Source organism: Crinia signifera, chromosome 11, assembly GCF_055691185.1.
Source record: "Crinia signifera chromosome 11, ASM5569118v1, whole genome shotgun sequence".
Taxonomy (NCBI): domain Eukaryota; kingdom Metazoa; phylum Chordata; class Amphibia; order Anura; family Myobatrachidae; genus Crinia; species Crinia signifera.
The window spans coordinates 76954716-76973657 of NC_139227.1; the positions used below are offsets into that span (position 1 = coordinate 76954716).

Consider the following 18942-nt stretch of genomic DNA (forward strand, 5'->3'; position numbering starts at 1 on the left):
AACACAATGCACAATTAGAACACTGGAGTGATGGTTGCTGGGAATAGGCCTTTATACACCTATGTAAATATACCTTTAAAAACCAGACGTTTACAGCTAGTAAAGTCATTTACCACATTAACAATGTATACACTGTATTTCGGCGGAATATGTTATAGCGGTACGCCGTACCACCCCGTACCGCCACACTTTCACCACTGATGCTACCACAGCATACCTCCCAACAGTCCCGATTTTATCGGGACAGACCCGATTGTCAGGGCCTGTCCCGCTGTCCCACCCGCGGGCGGCAGTGTCCCGCGGTGTGGGGGGGCTGTTGGGAGTCCCCCCTGTCAGCTGCTAAGCAGCGGGGAATAAACAGAGCCTCTGGGTCATGCCCCCATAGCGGCAAAATGGGGGCGTGGCCTCACGGAAGAGCCGCAAGTATAGGCCACGCCCCCAAATTAGGCGACCACCCCCCCCCCCCCCCCCCGAAAATTTCGACGCGCCTCCGGCGCGCAGCAACAGCGTCCCGACTGCTGAAGTGCCAAAGTTCGGAGGTATGCCTCAGTAACTAACACAGACTACAGTATTACCTAACAGAAGCCAGCAGGCCTCAGAGTGATGAGTCATGGACTGTATGACATTGTGCTATACTGGCATCACCCATAGACACTTGTTTGCTACATGACTTTGGCTTCATCTATTTGCTGGAACCCATGACTGCCCTGTCCAGTTTATCAGCACCTGAAAGGAACTATAATACTGTCCCGGTTACACCCCTGTGGCTGGATCCAGTATTGCAGTAGCCATTTATTGTTATAGACAGCAGTTCTCCAAGCCGTTTGCTTGTTTAAAATGCACCTACATAATCAATTGGGCCCCAACGTAATCGTACGATGAAGACTTAGGGACACTGTTCCTGGATGCAGGAATACGGGGGTTAACGCCAATTCATACCATGCACAGTTAAATGTTATTCTATATTTGATCATATATTGTCTTGTAGAGAATTGCTCATATGATAATAGTTTTCACATAAAATGCAAAGTAATTTTTGAATATTTACAGTATTAGCAAAGAATTGAATTGGTTCCTATTTTAGTGAACAGCTTGCTTGTAGCATCCAACAATCAGTATTCATCAAATTGCAATTGTCTATAATAAATCTGTTCTCTGCGGAGGAAACTGTTTAACATACCCCTTGCCTCAACTGATCTTCCTTACCTCTCTGAAGAGTGGAGAGAATCTGAACCAGGCCCGGAAACCCAGGTAACGAGGTAAAGCCACACAGTTGCCATTTCATACCACTCGTGGGTGTCACACTTGAATCACAGTTGTACAAGTACCCAACGCGTTTCGTCTCATGGAGACTTCATCAAGGGTACAACTTGATTTAATACAAGTTGTGATACATTTCACTTAAATACAAGATGACTTCACATACAGTATGTGGAGAAATCAATAACTCCAAAAAATAGGTCCTTTTGAAGATATTTTTAGTATTCGACAATTCAAATATCCAAAAATTCAAATGAATGGTGGTGCTCTAGTACCTTAAAACACTTGGATCATTATGTCCTATAGGGAATGGTGTTCACAAAAGGATGAAAATGTAATACCTCCAAAGCAGTGCACACTAGGCAACCGCCACAGAAATATTACTAGTGTGCACTGCTTTGGGGGTATTACATTGTCACAGTCACTTCTATATCCCTGTCACCCCTGCCTCATCAGTCACCTACTATCTCCCTGTCACCCCTGTCTCCTGAGTCACCTACTACCTCACTGCCAGCCCAGCCTCACCAGTCATCTACTATCTCTCGTTATCTCCTTGTTCCCTTGGGGGTACCATACAGAGACCATGCCCTTTTTTTTTTTTTACAACAAGCCAATGGCGCATATTGCCTCTATAAAGGGACTCCAAAACCTATATTCGCTTACCAATTTTTTGGGGTTAAGGTTATCCTGAGTAGAGTGAGGCATTTAGAAGGGAGTAATGCTGCAGGGTGGGGGTGTAGGTTTGGGAAATGGGGTGTGGGAATTAGAGTTAGGCACTAGCAGGGAGGGTTAGGATCAGGCTGTGGGGGGTGGAGCATTAGATTCAGTTTGCAGGAAGGGAGGGTTAGGGAGGGTATGTATACTTATGCATATGTTGGGATTCCCTCCATCTGTGACTTCTGTGACTTTTTTTCACAATTTATTAAATAAACCCATATGCATGACACATTAAATGAAGCTTTAAAATACTATACCTACATAAAACATTCACATTAATAAATGTAATTTATTTTTATTATTTGCTACAATAAATTAGGGTGTAGTCCACCATATTGCTGTGTGACAGCTCTGACCACTGTAAGTACCTGTACAGTTTACTCTGGACCTTGGTGCAGTCAGCTGTCAAAGTCATTAGTGGGCTGGAAGATGTTCTCCTTGTTGCAGTGAGCCAACGCCTGCTGCTGTGAACCAGAGTGTACCGGTCTAATGTCAATATTGGTACAGAGGTGACAAGCAGAGGTCCCAGGGGACGCAGTTATCAGCACCCATGTAAGGAAAGCCCAGTGTCACATAAGAGGCTGTAGGATAAGAGCTGTAGCAAGTTGCATCCACCAGTATATTAAATGTTAGATGTCTTGCACCTTTTGGATGGTCTTCCACAGGGAGCAATCAGTTTATCAAAAGCAATGTTTTTACCGCTTTGCTATAGAGCAGAGACGGGGAACCTTCGCCCATCCAGCTGTTGTTCAACTGCACATCCCAGCATGCCCTGCAAAAGATTTGCTATTTAGCCATACTAAAACTGTTGTAGGGCATGCTGGGATGTGTAGTTCAACAACATCTGGAGGGCAAAAGGTTCCCCATCCCTGCTATAGAGACACAAAGCATAAAACCTACCATTAACTGTACCTTACTCCTCCCTATAACCAAACTTACCAGTTGGAGATCTCATCCATCTCTCCACCAGCCACATCAGTGATCAGGAAGCAGACAGGTCCTGTCAGGACAGTTAGAAAAGGTCATCAGAAGGCCGGGGGAGACATGGGGCATGCAGCCTATTGCTGCAATATGCTACTGAAAGGGGATAACTATATAGTCAACTGGCCAACTGGGATCATGCTCCAGCTCCCTCGCTGTTATTCCTTGCCCACCCCCAATTGCCCAGCTGGCATCTACTGAAAGCTTTATAGAACTCCAGAAGAGTGAAATGTTCCTGGGTGATACTGTATGTCCTCTACTCTTCCAACACATTTTCCCGTCTCTCCTTCCCTTTTATCATTTTCTTTTCTAATGATTAATATTTCCTTCCCTACAAACAATAAAAACTCCTTACAAAAGCTAATAAAAAAGACTGCATATATAAATGCTTTCAGAATGTACTTTATTTTGATGCGTTTGTTATATTGTTACAATGTCATCTTAAAATAAAACAATTTAAAAAATAACAATAATATAGTGTCTTGGAGACAAAAGCTTGATATATTCATCTGTGGATTTATTTCCGAGAAATGTGTTCCATTGAAAGATACAAAGAAAACAGTAACTGCACATAAAAAAGTTCTGCAAAATGGTAACCAAGAAACAAGACAAAGTGTGATCACAAGATAGAAGTGGTGTAAAATGACCCAAAGATAGTTGAGACTTTGGCCCTTATTCTGATCGGTGCGGCCCGATCAGAAATATGCGGTGATGTCCGTCTTGGCGAATCCCCGCCTTCCATACGGATCGCCACCTCCGTCCGTATGCGGATATGTGGCGGTCCGCATGAATGTGGATGGGGATACGCCTCCTCCATGGTGGGAGCAGCCCCTGCATTCGATGGTCGCCGAACATCGAATGCAGGGCCGCACGCTCCACCAGGTCCCGCAACACAAGACCACACGGACACTTGTCCGTGTGAAATCTTGTATGGGGGCGGGCAGCTGACATCCGGCGATGTCAGATGCCCGCCCCGTACCCACGCGTCACGGCCTCATTACCATGCATACGCCCCGCGTTTGCATGGGAACGCCCATGAAACGCGGGGCGTATGCATAGGGTAATGAGGATAAGTAGCCCCTCACGCCCCTCTACGCCCCCTGTGCGGCGTATAAAGAATCCATGCGGCGAAATCGCCTGCACATGCGCAGAGTGACCTCTGCACATGCGCAGACGATAAACATCGGCGGGCCGTACGCAAGCGGAATATCCGCACCGATCAGAATAAGGGCCTTAAAGACAAAACTGCCAAAGTTATGGGAAAATAGGTGGTGGTAACATTGGACATTGAAGAGGAATGATGATGGGTTCAATTTTGGACATGTTGAGCTTAAACGAAGACCCCCTTGGGGTCCCCAGCTAGGGAATAAGAGACAGTAGGGCACAAGGAATAATATATAAGAAAAGGAAGAGGAAAATCCGGGTAACAATTCTTAGTTTTTTTTGTTTTGTTTTTTAAATCTAACAAAGCCCCAACAAAATATATGGACTACAGTTTTATCTCATTTTACCAGTATTTTATTACAGCTTAGGGGTGTTTGTTAACCCTAGAATTGCCAGCAAAGGGCTCATTTTTCAGTGGGGGGGGGGGGGGGGGCGCAGAAGGGGGTCTGGAGACACAATTTTTTGCAGGTCCAATTCTACTATAGAAAGCATTCCAATTCTGAATAGACTGAGGCTGCTGGGGCTCATAAATTAGGATCAATGCACTGTAAGCTGCTAGCCCAAAGTGCCCTCATGCTTTCTGTCCAGTGTCACATATGAGATTAGGACAAGACGCCAAAGATGTGTGGATTTAAAATCTCCCCACATCACAGGTAGGTGGGTCTCAGCCTTCAAATTACTGGATTTGATATCTGGCGATATTGAGGCCAAACTCACCAGATCACCTGTATACAAAATTTACTCTGGATTTAGGCGCTTCCCTAATAGGCACTATGAGAAAAGGATAACTATAAAATACTCTCCTTTCGTGGTGTTTCAATGATTGATCCTCCGTCTCTACGTTCCGCTTCCTTCCACTCTTTCACTCGAAACCCGTCCAAGAATATATGGGTGAGATGGTATATTCTCTATTTTATAGTTATCCTTTTGTCATAGTGCCCATTAGGGAAGCGCCTAAATCCAGAGTAAATTTTGTATACAGTTGTTCTTGTTGGGGGATTAAGGGTTATATCCCCATACTCTGAACGGGCGAATCCCAATCACAGTAGAGCACAGGAAGTCTTCTACCTTCCACGTCTATATCACCAGATCACCTATTGGTGCTGGATAATTCTTTGTAGATCAAAAAGATGGAGGCTTAACATCAATGTATTGATTTCAGGGGCATAAATCAGATCATTATAATAAGTATATATCCTTTGCCATTGACACCTCAATTGTTTCATCAATTAAAAGGAGCGACCATGTTTTCCATGATTTATCTCTATGCAGTTTATAACGTAACATGAATTTTTTAGGCGTCAGTAATGCTGAGTATTGTATCATGGCTATATTATGCCTCTTCAGTTTTCTGGATTCATTCAGGTGTGTAACTGTGGCACTACTTGGACACATTTCTTATTGTTTATCTCGGTGGTTCCCAAACTTTCTTGAATCACAGTATCCTAGAACAGTGGGCTAAAAATGAAATTCCTGGGGGTAATGGATGGTATTGCTGCTGAGACACAGCCGGGCATGCATATAAAATATATTGTGTCTTGGCAGCATGACCATCCATTACCCCCAGGAATTTTATTTCCCTGCGTTAAGCCGCCTCCAAGACCGCCTGTTTCTTCAGTAGAGTTGACTAGTTGCTGCACCAACTTGGCAGAGCGCAGTCTGTACTGCCGCTGTGGTGCTGAGTTTCTTTGCCTGGTTATAGGCTCCTGTCTAGTCTAGGGGAAAATATATGCACAGACTGTCACTATATCATCTTGAAATACTGACACTAATAGCTGCCTGGACATCACATTATCAATGGCTATAACACACACACAGCCTGGCAGCCATTGATGATGATGATTACCATGTACTTTATGGCGGTGTGTGGTACAAAATTTGTATCACACACCGCTATACACGGTAATCATCTTCACCATCATCAATGGCTGCCAGGCTGTGTACCGTACTAGCAGATATATTATACATTTATGGGGTACAGTGTGTATTACAATTATATGATTTCCTTTCTTTCAAATCAAGGGGGTAACGTTGGCGTATTTCAATATATATTGAGGTAAAAGGTAAAAAGTTCCCTGACCCCTGTCCTAGAATATCAGCATTTTGTTCATGGCACCTTGAGGCCTAGGTCTGATGACAGGATGGGAACAAAGCAAACTCCTATGCAGGGCACTAAAGATCAGGGAAACAAAATATGCCGTCATAGATAGCTTTGAAATTATTCTGGGCCAGATTCTCTAAGTTTCAAAAGTGATAAAATGGAGAGTGATAAACAGCCAGCCAATCAGCTTCTGCCTGACATTTTTCAAACACAGTCTGTGACATGGCAGGCAGTAGCTGATTGGATGGCTGTTTATCACTATCCAATTTATCACTTTTCAAGCTTAGAGAATCTGGCCATTTGTCTGGATGTGGTATAACTCCAGTTCAGACTGCTAAATCAGAGACAATATCTGCCTCCCAGTCAATCCGATTATCTGTGCCTTCCAGAATTGTCAACTCAGTTGCCAAGCTCATATCATCGGTTCCATCCGATTATTCAAATCATCTGTTTAGTCCGATATCCCCAACTCGTTATTCTAGTTCTCTTTCTGTATATAAGCTTCTCTTTGAGTTTCCTAGCTCTCAGCCCAGTCTCATTACTTCTGAGTATCTGAATCCAGTCCAACTTATCGAACCCTGGGCGTGTTTCAGAGTTGATCACTGATGTGCAAATTCACAGACGAAGCGATTATCAAATGACTGTGCATGCGAACAGATTAGAGAGTGCATGCACAAGGGAAAAAAGTGACAGAAAATTCATATGGATCATTATTGCAAACCCCCCGCGTTTGGGTTTGGTTTCAGGGAGTGTCCGAAAAACCACTGTCCAGGCGTTTTAACGGAGGGTCTGTGACATCAGCGACATCAATCAGCCTGTCTCTGTCACAGTTGACTGGTAAGCTGAGCTTTTACGCACATTTGAAAAATCTTTCGATGGTTCGCTGAATTGCATATGGATTTGCAAGTGATTAGCGATAATTTCGCTATTCATTGGCAGATTTACACGGGTCAGTTTTTTTGTCTGGGTGGCAACTATCTATGGCAACTATCTACTTTCATAAGAGCAATAAGGTCTGAATCACGCCCACGAGACGCTGTATCTACTAGTTCCAGTTCTAGGGTGGGATGTACTAAGGGGAAAATGCGTTAAAACCCCTGTTTTACCGCATTTTCCTATGTATTAAAACCCTGCCGCCTCGTTACCGCAGGGAAGGGTATCGCCACCTTTGGGTGGCGATACCCTATAGAAGCCTATGGGCTTCTTTTCGCCGCCCGACGCCTCTGCCGCAAACCTGCCGACCCCCCTCTCCCCCTCTCTCTGGCTTACCTGGTCCAGGTCCTCCTGGACCTGGAAGGTAAGCCCCTCCTCCCCCTAGTAACGCAGCTGGACGTCCTTCCGGCTGCAGGGGGGAGGAGAAGGCATCGGGGACAGTCTCTTTACCTGTCCCCGGCATGAGGGTAGAGCCAGGCGGCAGGGAGATGATGGAGACCCCCGCACACCAGAGTACAGGTATCGCGGGGGGGGCTCCGTCTCCGCATCGCGATGCCAGCCGCACACAGTATGTTAGTATATATGCGCTGGAATCGCGGCGAAGGACGGCGATGTATATTAATACATCCCGCCCCTAGTGCCTCTGTTAATTTCCATCAGTGATTTACTTCTTGGTTTTACGCAACTTATCTTTTGGTTTCAGGGGCTAATTCAGGTTGAAATGCATAAGTGATCCATCCCGCAGCATAAAGATAACAATGAAACTGCTCACACACTGTACCCATTCTACACACGTGCAGGACAGGTCTTGTGACCGCATCTAAAAAATGGCATCACCTTTACCTGATTGACAGAGGCATTCACAATGAAGGGTCAGGAGAGGCTGGCATTCTGGGAAATGTCATCCCCATTTCCCAGATGTGGTGAGGCAAAAGAAAATGCATTCAAGTTCAGACTTACTCAGGCTTTAGTCGCAGATGGACATCGCTCTGTAAAGTAATGCGGAATATGTGTGTGCTATATAAATACCTTGTAATAAGTAATAAAAACACAATCTTCTGTCAAAAGTGAAAAATTACTGTATGCAGAGCCATTCCTAGACATACTGTAGGCATAATAGGAAAATGCTGTGCTGGGAGAGGTGTAAAAGGTGCTGTGATATGGGCTGGGCTGGGAGAGGGGTGCTTTGCTGAGGGAGGGGTGATTGGGTCTGTGCTGGGAGAATGGTGATAGGTGCTGTGAGGGATTCGGTATGAAATCCCGGTGGTCAAAATCCCGAATGGGTCAAAATCCCGACACAAAAAATCCTGACAGGGTCAAAATACCGACATATAGAATGTACAGGTGAAACAGTCAACATGACTTTGTGTCGCGAGGTCGACATGGGTTTTTTTCACAGTTTTTTTGACCCGAATGTCTACACGGTCGACATGGACACAGTTGGAAGTGAACCGCAGCTCCTCGCATCGCTCGTTTAGCTCGCTATGCTTTGGGCACGGTGCCTCGCTACGCCCGGCACACTATTTTATTCTCCCACCACGCCCTAGTGGATGGTAGGGCATGAAAAACCACCTGTCGGCACATGTCGGGTCAAAAAACAGTGACAAAAACCATGTCCCATGTCAACCTAGAACCATGTTGACCTTTCCCCATGTCGACCTAACAATGTCAACCCAATGCTTGTCGACTAACATGCTGTAGACCAAATGATCCCAACCCCTATGGACACCATCTCACCCAGCTATTTCCGGAAGAGCTGTCCTTTGTGATACTAATCGCATATGTTAATCATACCTCCCAAATGTCACGCTTTTTGCGGGACGTCTTGTTTTTTTCGCACAGCTGGGAGACCCTTATATATCAGTCCCTGCAGCCATAGCATTAACACCCCAACTAGTCAGCCCTGGCCGAGGTCCCTGGGGAAATGGGGACCCACCCAATAATGGGGTCCCCCTCTCCAGGGCACCCAAGACTGGAGCTATCCCCAAAACCTCTGGGCGATGGGTGTCAAGTTGAGCTTTTTGGTGTGAAATGATATTGTTTTACTGTAGAACTAAAAGTCCCATCAAGCCTTCCCCACATGCTGGTACTTGGAGAACCACAGGTATCAACATTGTCCTTACTTTAATATATGTTTTACTTTGGAATTACAAGTGCCAGCGAGCCCTTTGATGACTCGTGTGCTGGTACTTGTGGATCTGCAAATACCAGCATGCGGGGAAGGCTTGCTAGGACTTGTAGTTTCACAGTAAAACACAATATTATTTCTAATTTTTCCCCAAAAAGCTATTAACTCAGCACCTAACACTCAAGGATGCCAGGGATAGCCCTGGGCTTCATCCCTTGATGTCCTGGAAGGGGGTCCCTTTTATTGGGGGGTTCCCACTCACACGGGGACCCCGACCAGGGGTGAGTAGTTGTGGGGCTAATGCCACAGCCCCAGGGACAAATATCCTGGCTGTCTACTGACCTTACTGACTACTGGAGCCAGTTGCTGGTTTTAAATTGGAACCAGGACTGGTCAAAGACCCTGGTGCTCGTTCTTCAAATACAGGTAACCCCTATGAAGTTTTTCCCCTTTTTTTGAACCATCACCTGTTCTTACCAAAACATACTGCACATGATCATGTCTCTGGCATAAAAATGTGCCATTTTCCTTGGTCCCCCTAATGCAAGTGCCCCTGGTCACTGCACATTCTCCACCCATTAAAGATATGCCCTCTCTGTGACTTGATGAGCATTAGATATGTTTTGACAACTTCATCTTAATGCCCTAAAAGTCCACAATTAATCTAGATCTACATAGGGAATTTGTGGTGCCACTGCTCAGGTACAGTATGTGAATTTTTGTGAATGATGTATAAGGCACTACTTGTATGTTTGCTGCATTTCCCATACTATAAAGCTACATACACAAACCCTACCAAAGCTTGTACCCAATAGGCAATGCAAATTATAGATGGCATCATAGGTGCCGATTCTGTGGGTGCTTGAGGGCCCGAGCATCCATGGAAATTGATGAGCACCCACCCGCTCAGCAGCGGCCCACCAGCCCATGTCCCACTGCACTCCCCTTTATGTATTTTGCACTGTTGCCATAATTTGAATATTGGAGACAACTGTGCTGTGTAATATAAATCAGTATTATATTACATGACTTTGTGTCGACAGGTCACGAGGTCGACACTGTTTTTTTTTTTTTTCAGTTTTTTTACCCGAATGTCGACACGGTCAACATGGACACAGTTGTAAGTGAACCGCAGCCCGTCGCATCGCTCGCTTCGCTCGCAATGCTTCGGGCATGGTGCCTCGCTGCGCTCGGCACACTATTTTAGTTACTCTTTACCTAGAAGGGCGCCAACCGCGGTGATCGTGGGCATCGCGGGCAGTACATTAACGGCCGCGACGCGATGCCCGCGATCACCGCGATTTCCCATAGGGGTCAATTTCCCATAGGGGTCAATGCGAGCGCAGCGAGCCACCGAGGCCCGAAGCGTGGCGAGCGGACGCGGATACCTTCACAGTTATACGCGTCCCCTCGCGGGCTTCACAGGTGTCCAAGGGACGCGTTTACCTGTGAAGGTATCCGCGTCCCCTCGCGGGGCTCGCTGCGCGCGCCACGCTTCGGGCCTCGGTGGCTCGCTGCGCTCGCCACACTATTCTATTCTCAACTCCACGCCGACGTGGATAGTAGGGCATGAAAAGGTCGGAGGACGCGTACCGCCGCCCCTCGCGGGCTCGCTGCGCTCGCCACGCTTCGGGTTGACGTGGATCGTGGGGTGGCGTTAAAAAATTGGGGGGACATTTAAGGGTTAATTGTGCCTATTTGGGCTCTGTAGCCCATTTAACATTGATTCCTATGTCCAAATCGCGGGCATTGAGGCATTTTACATTAAAATCGCGGTCAATCAGCCTTTTTAACATTGTTCCCTATGGGAAAATCGCGGTCATCGCGGGCACCCGATTTTTATGTACCCGCGATTTACCCGCGATGCCCGCGATGACCACGATTTTTTACCCCCGACACCCGCGATTCCAATCGCGGGCGCCGTTCTAGGTAAAGAGTACCCTATTTTATTCTCCCACCATGCCCTAGTGGATGGTAGGGCATGAAATACCGCCTGTCGGCACATGTCAGGTCAAAAAACAGTGAAAAAAACCATGTCGACCTCGCAACCTGTCGACACAAAGTCATGTTGTCTATTTCACCTGTACATTCTATATGTCGGTAGTTTGACCTTGTCGGGATTTTAAATGTCGGGATTTTGTCCTTGTCGGGATTTTAAATGTCGGGATTTTGACCTTGTTGGGATTTTGTCCTTGTCGGTATTATGACCCATTCGGGATTTTGACCGTCGGGATTTTGACCGTCGGGATTTTGACCGTCGGGATTTTGACTGCATCTCTTCTACACTATCTGCAGAATTCTCCTGAGAGGGATCCCGCTGGTGAGTACTAACCGATACTGGGGGTCGACAAACGATGGTAGCGGCGGGGAAGTGAGGGCCATGCTACATTAACGATACGCTCCATCGTCTGAATGCACAGACAACGGAGGGGGTCATAAATGACCTGTGGGATCGTGCATCAGCCGTCAGGTGCAACATGCACACGGTGCGATAAAATGATCAATTTCGCTCAGAAAGGCTAAAATGTGCTCATTCTATGACACTGTGTGTTCGCACCTTTAGAGTACATATCTAATCCTATGGTTTTCTCTGTTAAAATCCCTATTTTTTTATCAGCTAAATAGACATATATACATAGAATTTTAGTTTGCTAGTTTGCGTATATATGAAGAACTTGAATATACATCTGTAAATGTATATTTATTTGTATAGCTTTTCATATACAAATCAACATATTAATCCAGAAATGCATTTCAGCTGCAGTATTTTGCATATATATTAGTGACTAATAGAAATACCTTTTAATAATGTGCTTTAAGAAGCACAAAATAGTCATTGACAAAAACAAAGGTACATACAGTGTATGTACATGTACTATAAACATATATATATATATATATATATATATATATATATTATTTACACACTCATTCTTCTCTTCATACAGCCTCACTGGCAGCACAGGCAGCTGTCTCTTTAAATCCAGCATGACTGCAACCAATGGTTTTATAGAGAAGTGACATCACCCCCCAGCAGTGACGCAGACCCTATTATTAAAAGGCCAATAGACCTGCTCATTCATGGTCACATGACAATTGGGAGAAGTGCAGGGGGGAGGACTAGGTTTGGGTTTTGTCATTGTACTGATCCTGCAGCTATAGATAAACCCGGGCTGCTGTTACTGAGGGGAAAAAACAGAGAAATCCTACTAATCCCATAGAAGCACTGAATCTGCCTGTTAACCGGAGACACAGAAACTGCAGATCTTTCAAATGAGAGGAAGACGGTTTCCCTAGATCAAGGGCAGGATGACAAAAAGGAGGGTCATGGGGGCCTGATGAAAAACCTATAAAGAAGGAGATCCTAAAACTAGCATCCCATTCTCCGCAGACATCCCAGCTGTGCCGGCTCCTTGCTTAATTGCCATCCTGCAGGATTTTCCATAATTGCAGGTCCCACGAGTGAGTCTGTGTCTAATTTGAATATAATGCTAGAATTATTCCATGTTCTTCCACCTGATCCCATGGGGAAACTAGAAGAGAAAAGGTGATTTTTTTTTTAAATCAATTAAGGAACTGGAGTCAGCCCGGACACATTTCACATTGCGAAAGGACTTTCAGACCGTTGCCTTGGGTTGACAGAAGGCGTAAAGGGTTAATGCAGAGACTACCAGGCCTCACATCCTAATAAATAATAGGAATGCACTGGTCCAGCACACCACACCGCCTGCCAATTTCAATTTCCTGAATATATTATTCTGCTGGATTGTACAGTGCCCTTACGTTCCTCCCACTGTAAGCGCATGTCCTAGAGAGAATTTCTGCTGCTGGGAAGACTGGATGCTGCACACAGCCCGTGGATGTATTATTAACTCTATACGCCAGAGGGGTGATTTTGGAGCCTGGCAACTTTTTATTCCATAACCGGTTTATTGTTCACAGGAGAAATCTAGTACCAGGTGCATGTTGGTGCTTGCTGAAAAAATCAACTGTTACATTACAAATTCTTTTTCTAGCAATCCTGCTAAAAGGTGTAGATGCCCAGTGCCTGCTTTGGGGAGTACTCGGCTGCCTGGATAGTTATTTTGACTCTGTAAAATCTGAATTTGTCGCTGCATGATTGGGAAGGATTGTGGCCTATATTTGCATGGATTATTATAAAGATTGACTAGATTGCATACAAAGAGCGACAGAGGAAGGTGACTTATTAGCGACAGAGCCAATAGGTAAAGCTGGTTCTGTGAGGTCTACCTGTCAGGCGTAAACCGTAATATCATATTTAAGTTGCTTTATGCTAGGGCTCAACATTGCAGGATGCTTTCATGTTATCTTGTAAATGTCACTGTCATTGTTAAAATCATTGGTTAAGAAACATCGCCAGTCTAGATCCCGACCGTTGGAATGAATGAAGTTACACAGAAATTGTGCATGCGCAGCTGCAGTTTCATTCGCAGTAGACTTGTGAAAATATGGCATTAGCTCATACACTATCTTTTGCGCATAGATACCTATTCCCGGCATCTCACATCTGCCGCTCATGTACATTGGTGGAAACATTGGTAACATCTGGCACATCCAGCTATGAAGGAATTCCCAGTACCTGCCTAGGGAGGGCCCTGAAAACGGTCCCAACATTCCTGTGTTTTTCTAGCCACTCCCCTTTACCTCCCCTAATCACTGACTACTTGTCACTCAGTACAGTATGTAAATAAATCCTCTGTGCGTCCACAATCTCTAATCAAACTCCGCATATGCGCAGGGTGGCTTTGGCGCATGTGCAGTGGCAAATAAAAATCACTCCATTGCGCATAACATCGACATTGCATTTGCCTCTGAATCAGGCCCAGTACACACGTTGGAACTGCAGTTACCATGTATAAATATTTAAGCCGGTATACAGTGTTGCTGGTTGTAGCCTGTTATATTTTAAAGGACTAAGGGCCAGATGCACTAAGCTTCAAAAGTGATAAAATGGAGTTTGATAAACAGCCAGCCAATCAGCTCCTGTCTAACATTTTTCAAACACATCCTGTAACATAGCAGGTAGGAGCTGATTGGCTGGCTGTTTATCACTCTCCATTTTATCACTTTTGAAGCTTAGAGAATCTGGCCCTACTGTAATTCTGTGCATGTATATTACATCATAGTAAATGTGAATAATCGGGTGTACTGTACATGGGCCACTTACCACAGACATACTTTAGTGACACAGGCCTTATAATACAATTGTGCAGAGAATAATGTGCATCCATTCTATAGAGAGTAATGCTCTGCACACTGTAAATGACAGCGATATCAAATGTCACAATGGTAACCATATACTGTACAGGAACAAGGCCATAGGCTAAGTGCTTTTCTATACAGGTCACAGAAATCAAATGTAATATATAATTTACAGTAGTAGGTTCATCATATCTTCAAGTGATGACATCAGAATATTACTTGTGTATTACACAGATGTACCGTACATGTTGAATGAACATGATGACCAATAACTGTAACCTCCAGAACTAGTACAAAAGTATGTGAGTGCAGTATCACAGTCCATAGTATAGTCCCAATTCCTGGTCACAAGTTCTCATCATTGAGCTCTGTAGTTCTGATGGCACAGCCAGAGACCATATATTCCTTTCTCCTTTGGGTACAGTGGGGAAGCCGTATTAAGCCTTAACAAGTGATAAAGTGAAGAGTGGTAAAGAGAGATAAAGTACCAGTCAATCAGCCCTTGACTGCCATTTCTCAAACACAGGTGGTATCTTGACAGTTAGGAGCTGATTGGCTGGCACTTAATCACTCTCCACTTTATCACTTATTAAGGAGTAATACATCTTACCCAGTGGTTTTAAATAACTATTCATTTATGATCTGCAATTTTAGGAGGGTATTCAACCCAGGACTCTCAGGCCGTTTCTTTCTGACCCGACAGTAACTCGACAGTCAGAATTCAATGTTCCCACTGTCGAGTGCCGGAAAGTCAGCGAAAACGGGTGCAGATTGTCAAACACAGCCTTGAACTCGACAATCCATGGACATTTCCGACAAAACGGATTCCAAGTCGGATCAGACAGCCTTCAATGCTGTAGTTACCGACAGCATTGAATAGGCGAGTGCCGGCATTTCCCATCGGCAAATATCGACACAGATGAAATACCCCCTTAGACTTCTATCCTTGTACATTCCTTATATAGTCTCGGACAGAATTTTGCTTTGCTTCTGATTACATTTTATTTGGTTAGTTTTATTGTTCCTTCATTGATGAATGACTTCAAATATATCTTATTATTTCAGGCTCTCCACCTGCTGCCCATGGCTGATCCCACTTCCAATAGGACCCACCTGGGCCTAGATTACTAACAATTCCCCAGAGTCCGGCCATCATTTTCTGCAGCACCAACGACAACCGAGAACTTACTGTTGCTGTACCGCATAGACTAATGGAGACCAAACTTCCCGTCACCCCCACCAGTCCGTCCTCCCCGGGCCTCTCCCCTGTCCTGGCAGCCGATAAAGTGGATGGATTTTCTCGACGTTCTCTCCGACGCTCCCGTCAGCGCAGATCACACAGCTCTTCTCAGTTCCGATACCAGAGCAAGCAGCAGGAGCTGACACAGTTGCCCCCGCTCAAAGGTACGCATGAAAGAGTGGGGCAGATGTATTAAGCCTGGTGATAAAGTGGAAGATGAAAATGCAGCGGCCAGTCAGCTCCTAACTGTCATGTTTAAACCCAGCCTGTAACTTGAGAGTTACTGTAGGAGCTGATTGGCTGCTGCGTTATCACCTTCTACTTTATCACCACTTTATCAGGCTGTCCCTGTGTCTCCTCCGAGTGTATTGGATTTTTCATTAGGAGCCTGATTCAGAGGTGGGAGCTGCTGCAGCCGAGGCTGCAACCTTATGCTAATGCAGCAGCTGAAGGGATCCTACTGGGTTGCCCACCAGCTGTGGTGCACCAGCCCTATGGAGTGCAAATGGAGCAAAAGCTGTAACAGTTTGCTGCGACACACCCATATCTGGCTAACCACACCCTTTTAAGTCCCATGAATACCCAATGAAATTGCCTCTTTCTGTGACCATATGTCGTTCTGTACCCCCCCGGTGGTAACCATCAGGACATATATGCAGTGGACTCCGATGCATTGACTAGACTTAGGGGGTATTCAATCTCCCACCACTATTCCCAGGGATGAAAAAGCAGCGAGGCTCTATTCAATGCTGTCTTCCCCTGACAGCATTGAACAGGGATCTCAGCAGTCGGGCACGTTCTGCCGAGAACGGCCAGAAATTTTCAAGCTCCACAATTTCGGGCTGCGTCATGCGGCCACGCCCCCTTCTCGGTGGGACATAGAGGGGACTAGTCAATCCAGTGTCACGCCTGTAGGGCTAGCCGTTCTCGTCTGGCTCTGCGTCAGCATCAATGTCCCGCCTGCCAAAAAAGTTGGCGTGGTTATGAAATGTGTCTGAAAATTGCTGAGCTGCGGCTGGGAGCTTGATGATTCCTGGCCATTCTCGGCAGAACAAGCCCGACTGCTTGTAAAGTCGATCACGTGCTGCCGAAATCCCTGTTCAATCCCTGTTCCCTGCTTTCGGGGAAGACAGCATTGAATAGGGCCCCACTGCTATTTCCTCCGTCGGGAATAGCGGCGGGAGATTGAATATCCCCTCTGAATCCCACCTACACACTCCAGGGAGTGTATAGGCCCAACCAAACCCATAATATAATTATTAACACTTTGAGTGCCAACATCTGTGTGAGAGATGTGCAAAATATATGCTAACAATGCCAGCGTCGCTCACATTTGTTATATGAATTCAAATAAAAAATGGGTACTTATGTAATATCTGGGCTCCCGGTTTTCTTATGAGACCGTGTCCCCTCGCGGGGCTCGCTGCGCTCGCCACGCTTCGGGCACGGTGGCTCGCTGCGCTCGCCACACTATATAAAATCAACTCCATGCGTAGTTGGATAGTAGGGGTATGAAAAAATGGGGTGCATTTAACATGGGAGCCCAGATAATACATAAGTACCAAAAAATGTTGTGTAAAGAAAGACTATGGGCCAAATGTAATAGGGTGAGAGTTTCAGAAAGTGAGAGAGTTTTCCCATATATTTGAAAGCGCCAATCATTTATGTTGCAATACCAGGCTGATTTTGCCATGTAATTGAATGCTGCTTTAAAAATATGAGAGAACTCTCCCAAAATCTTTCCTGAACTCCATGGGGTTGATCCTATGTGGTGCGGATGATTGGCGAGTGCGAATCGTCACACCACCGCGCTGACTTGACGGCGGGCTGAATTTGCGTAAAAGCGCTCGCACCTCCATAGGGATGCAAGTGAATTCGGCCCAGGGAAGAGTGTGAGATCAGGCTGAATCAGGCATTTAAACCCTTGAAAATGGCACCACGCACCCTTCGGATATAATGGGATCGACCCCAAAGGGTTAAACTTGAATTGCTTGTATACTTTACAACCACAGTACACTGAGCTATGATACTGAATGCTCTCCTGTGACGCTCTAGCTGAGAGAGGCTTCAATGAGTAATATCACTGCCCCATTTTCCGACACCTTACTGAATCTGTCTGTATAGGCTGCACCTTCTTCCATTACAGGCATTCTGTACTGCTTCCCTACATATCTCTCTCACATTGCTTTCCCTTTCCAGCTCTCTCATCATCTCTGCCCATCCTTTCTCTCTGTCTCTCTCTCTCTCTCTCTCTCTCTCTCTCTCTGTCTCTCTCGCTGATGCTGGTCCTCAGATCAATAGCTCTAACTGTACAGATAACAGTATAATCTCTTATCATGTCATTATGGAGGATGGTCTTAGATTACCTCTAGTCTGTTATGTTCTCATATTAATACCTGCTGCTGTCCTACTGTATGTATACAGCGCAGCTTTATAGTACACCCCAATATCAGTGAGAAGCAGCATCTGGACATTATTCGTTGTTACACCAGAGATATTGTATACTCACCCTTACACTGAGCAGCCTGTTCAATATTAATGTACTGAATGGATGTTCATTAGTGTATATTCTGCAGATCATCCTATGTTATATGTCAGTGTACAGCACATAGATATGCATTATCTGCAGCTACATTTTATCGGGTACAAGTGAAAACCAGACCGGACAGGCTCCATTCATTAATATATGTAATTCTGGAGCTTGTAGTGTCCGGTCTGGGGGGGGGGGGGTGCATTTCCGGGGGTGTCCTGTCCGGTGGGATTGCTATGACACCTTTCACCAGGGAGAGGAAAAGGGGGAAAATCTCCCCTTCCCAACACTACACTACAAGCTCCGGAATGCAGAGTTTGATGTCCGGTCCGGCGTTCCGTGGTATTGTCCGGGTCCGGTTTTTACTTGGTCCCCATTTTATCAGTATAGACATAACTTTGCTCACTGTCTTTTCTTTAGTGTAATGGCAGTAAGTAACTATACTATGACAAACACGTTTAGATTACAGGACAGTTAGACAGTGCAGTGTGTGATATCACTGCATAGATATTCAGCACCATTATACAAGGCTGCCTATTCTTTATAATTGCTATACTTGCTGTCATCATATTCTGTATTACTGATACGTGCTCATTATCAGAAACTACAGTTATTGTATGATGATGCATGTTATTAGTGTGTATAGCCTGTACTATTAGAGATCA

The 18942-nt window shown here is 45.3% G+C and overlaps 1 protein-coding gene across 4 annotated transcripts in view; it reads left to right on the top strand.

Annotated features, from left to right (window-relative positions):
- Nucleotides 1–12374: 12374 nt before the first annotated feature.
- The window catches only part of PPP2R5B (protein phosphatase 2 regulatory subunit B'beta), a 78490-nt gene continuing 71922 nt past the window's right edge, over nt 12375–18942 (top strand). Inside the window, exons 1-2 of one of the 4 annotated variants that reach the window (XM_083165125.1) lie at nt 12375–13510; nt 15573–15911. In XM_083165125.1, coding sequence (XP_083021251.1) covers nt 15719–15911 — 193 coding nt within the window. In that variant the 5' untranslated portion in view covers nt 12375–13510; nt 15573–15718. The remainder of the gene's footprint in view (nt 13511–15572; nt 15912–18942) is intronic. The other 3 variants (XM_083165126.1, XM_083165127.1, XM_083165128.1) reach the window with 3 other exon arrangements.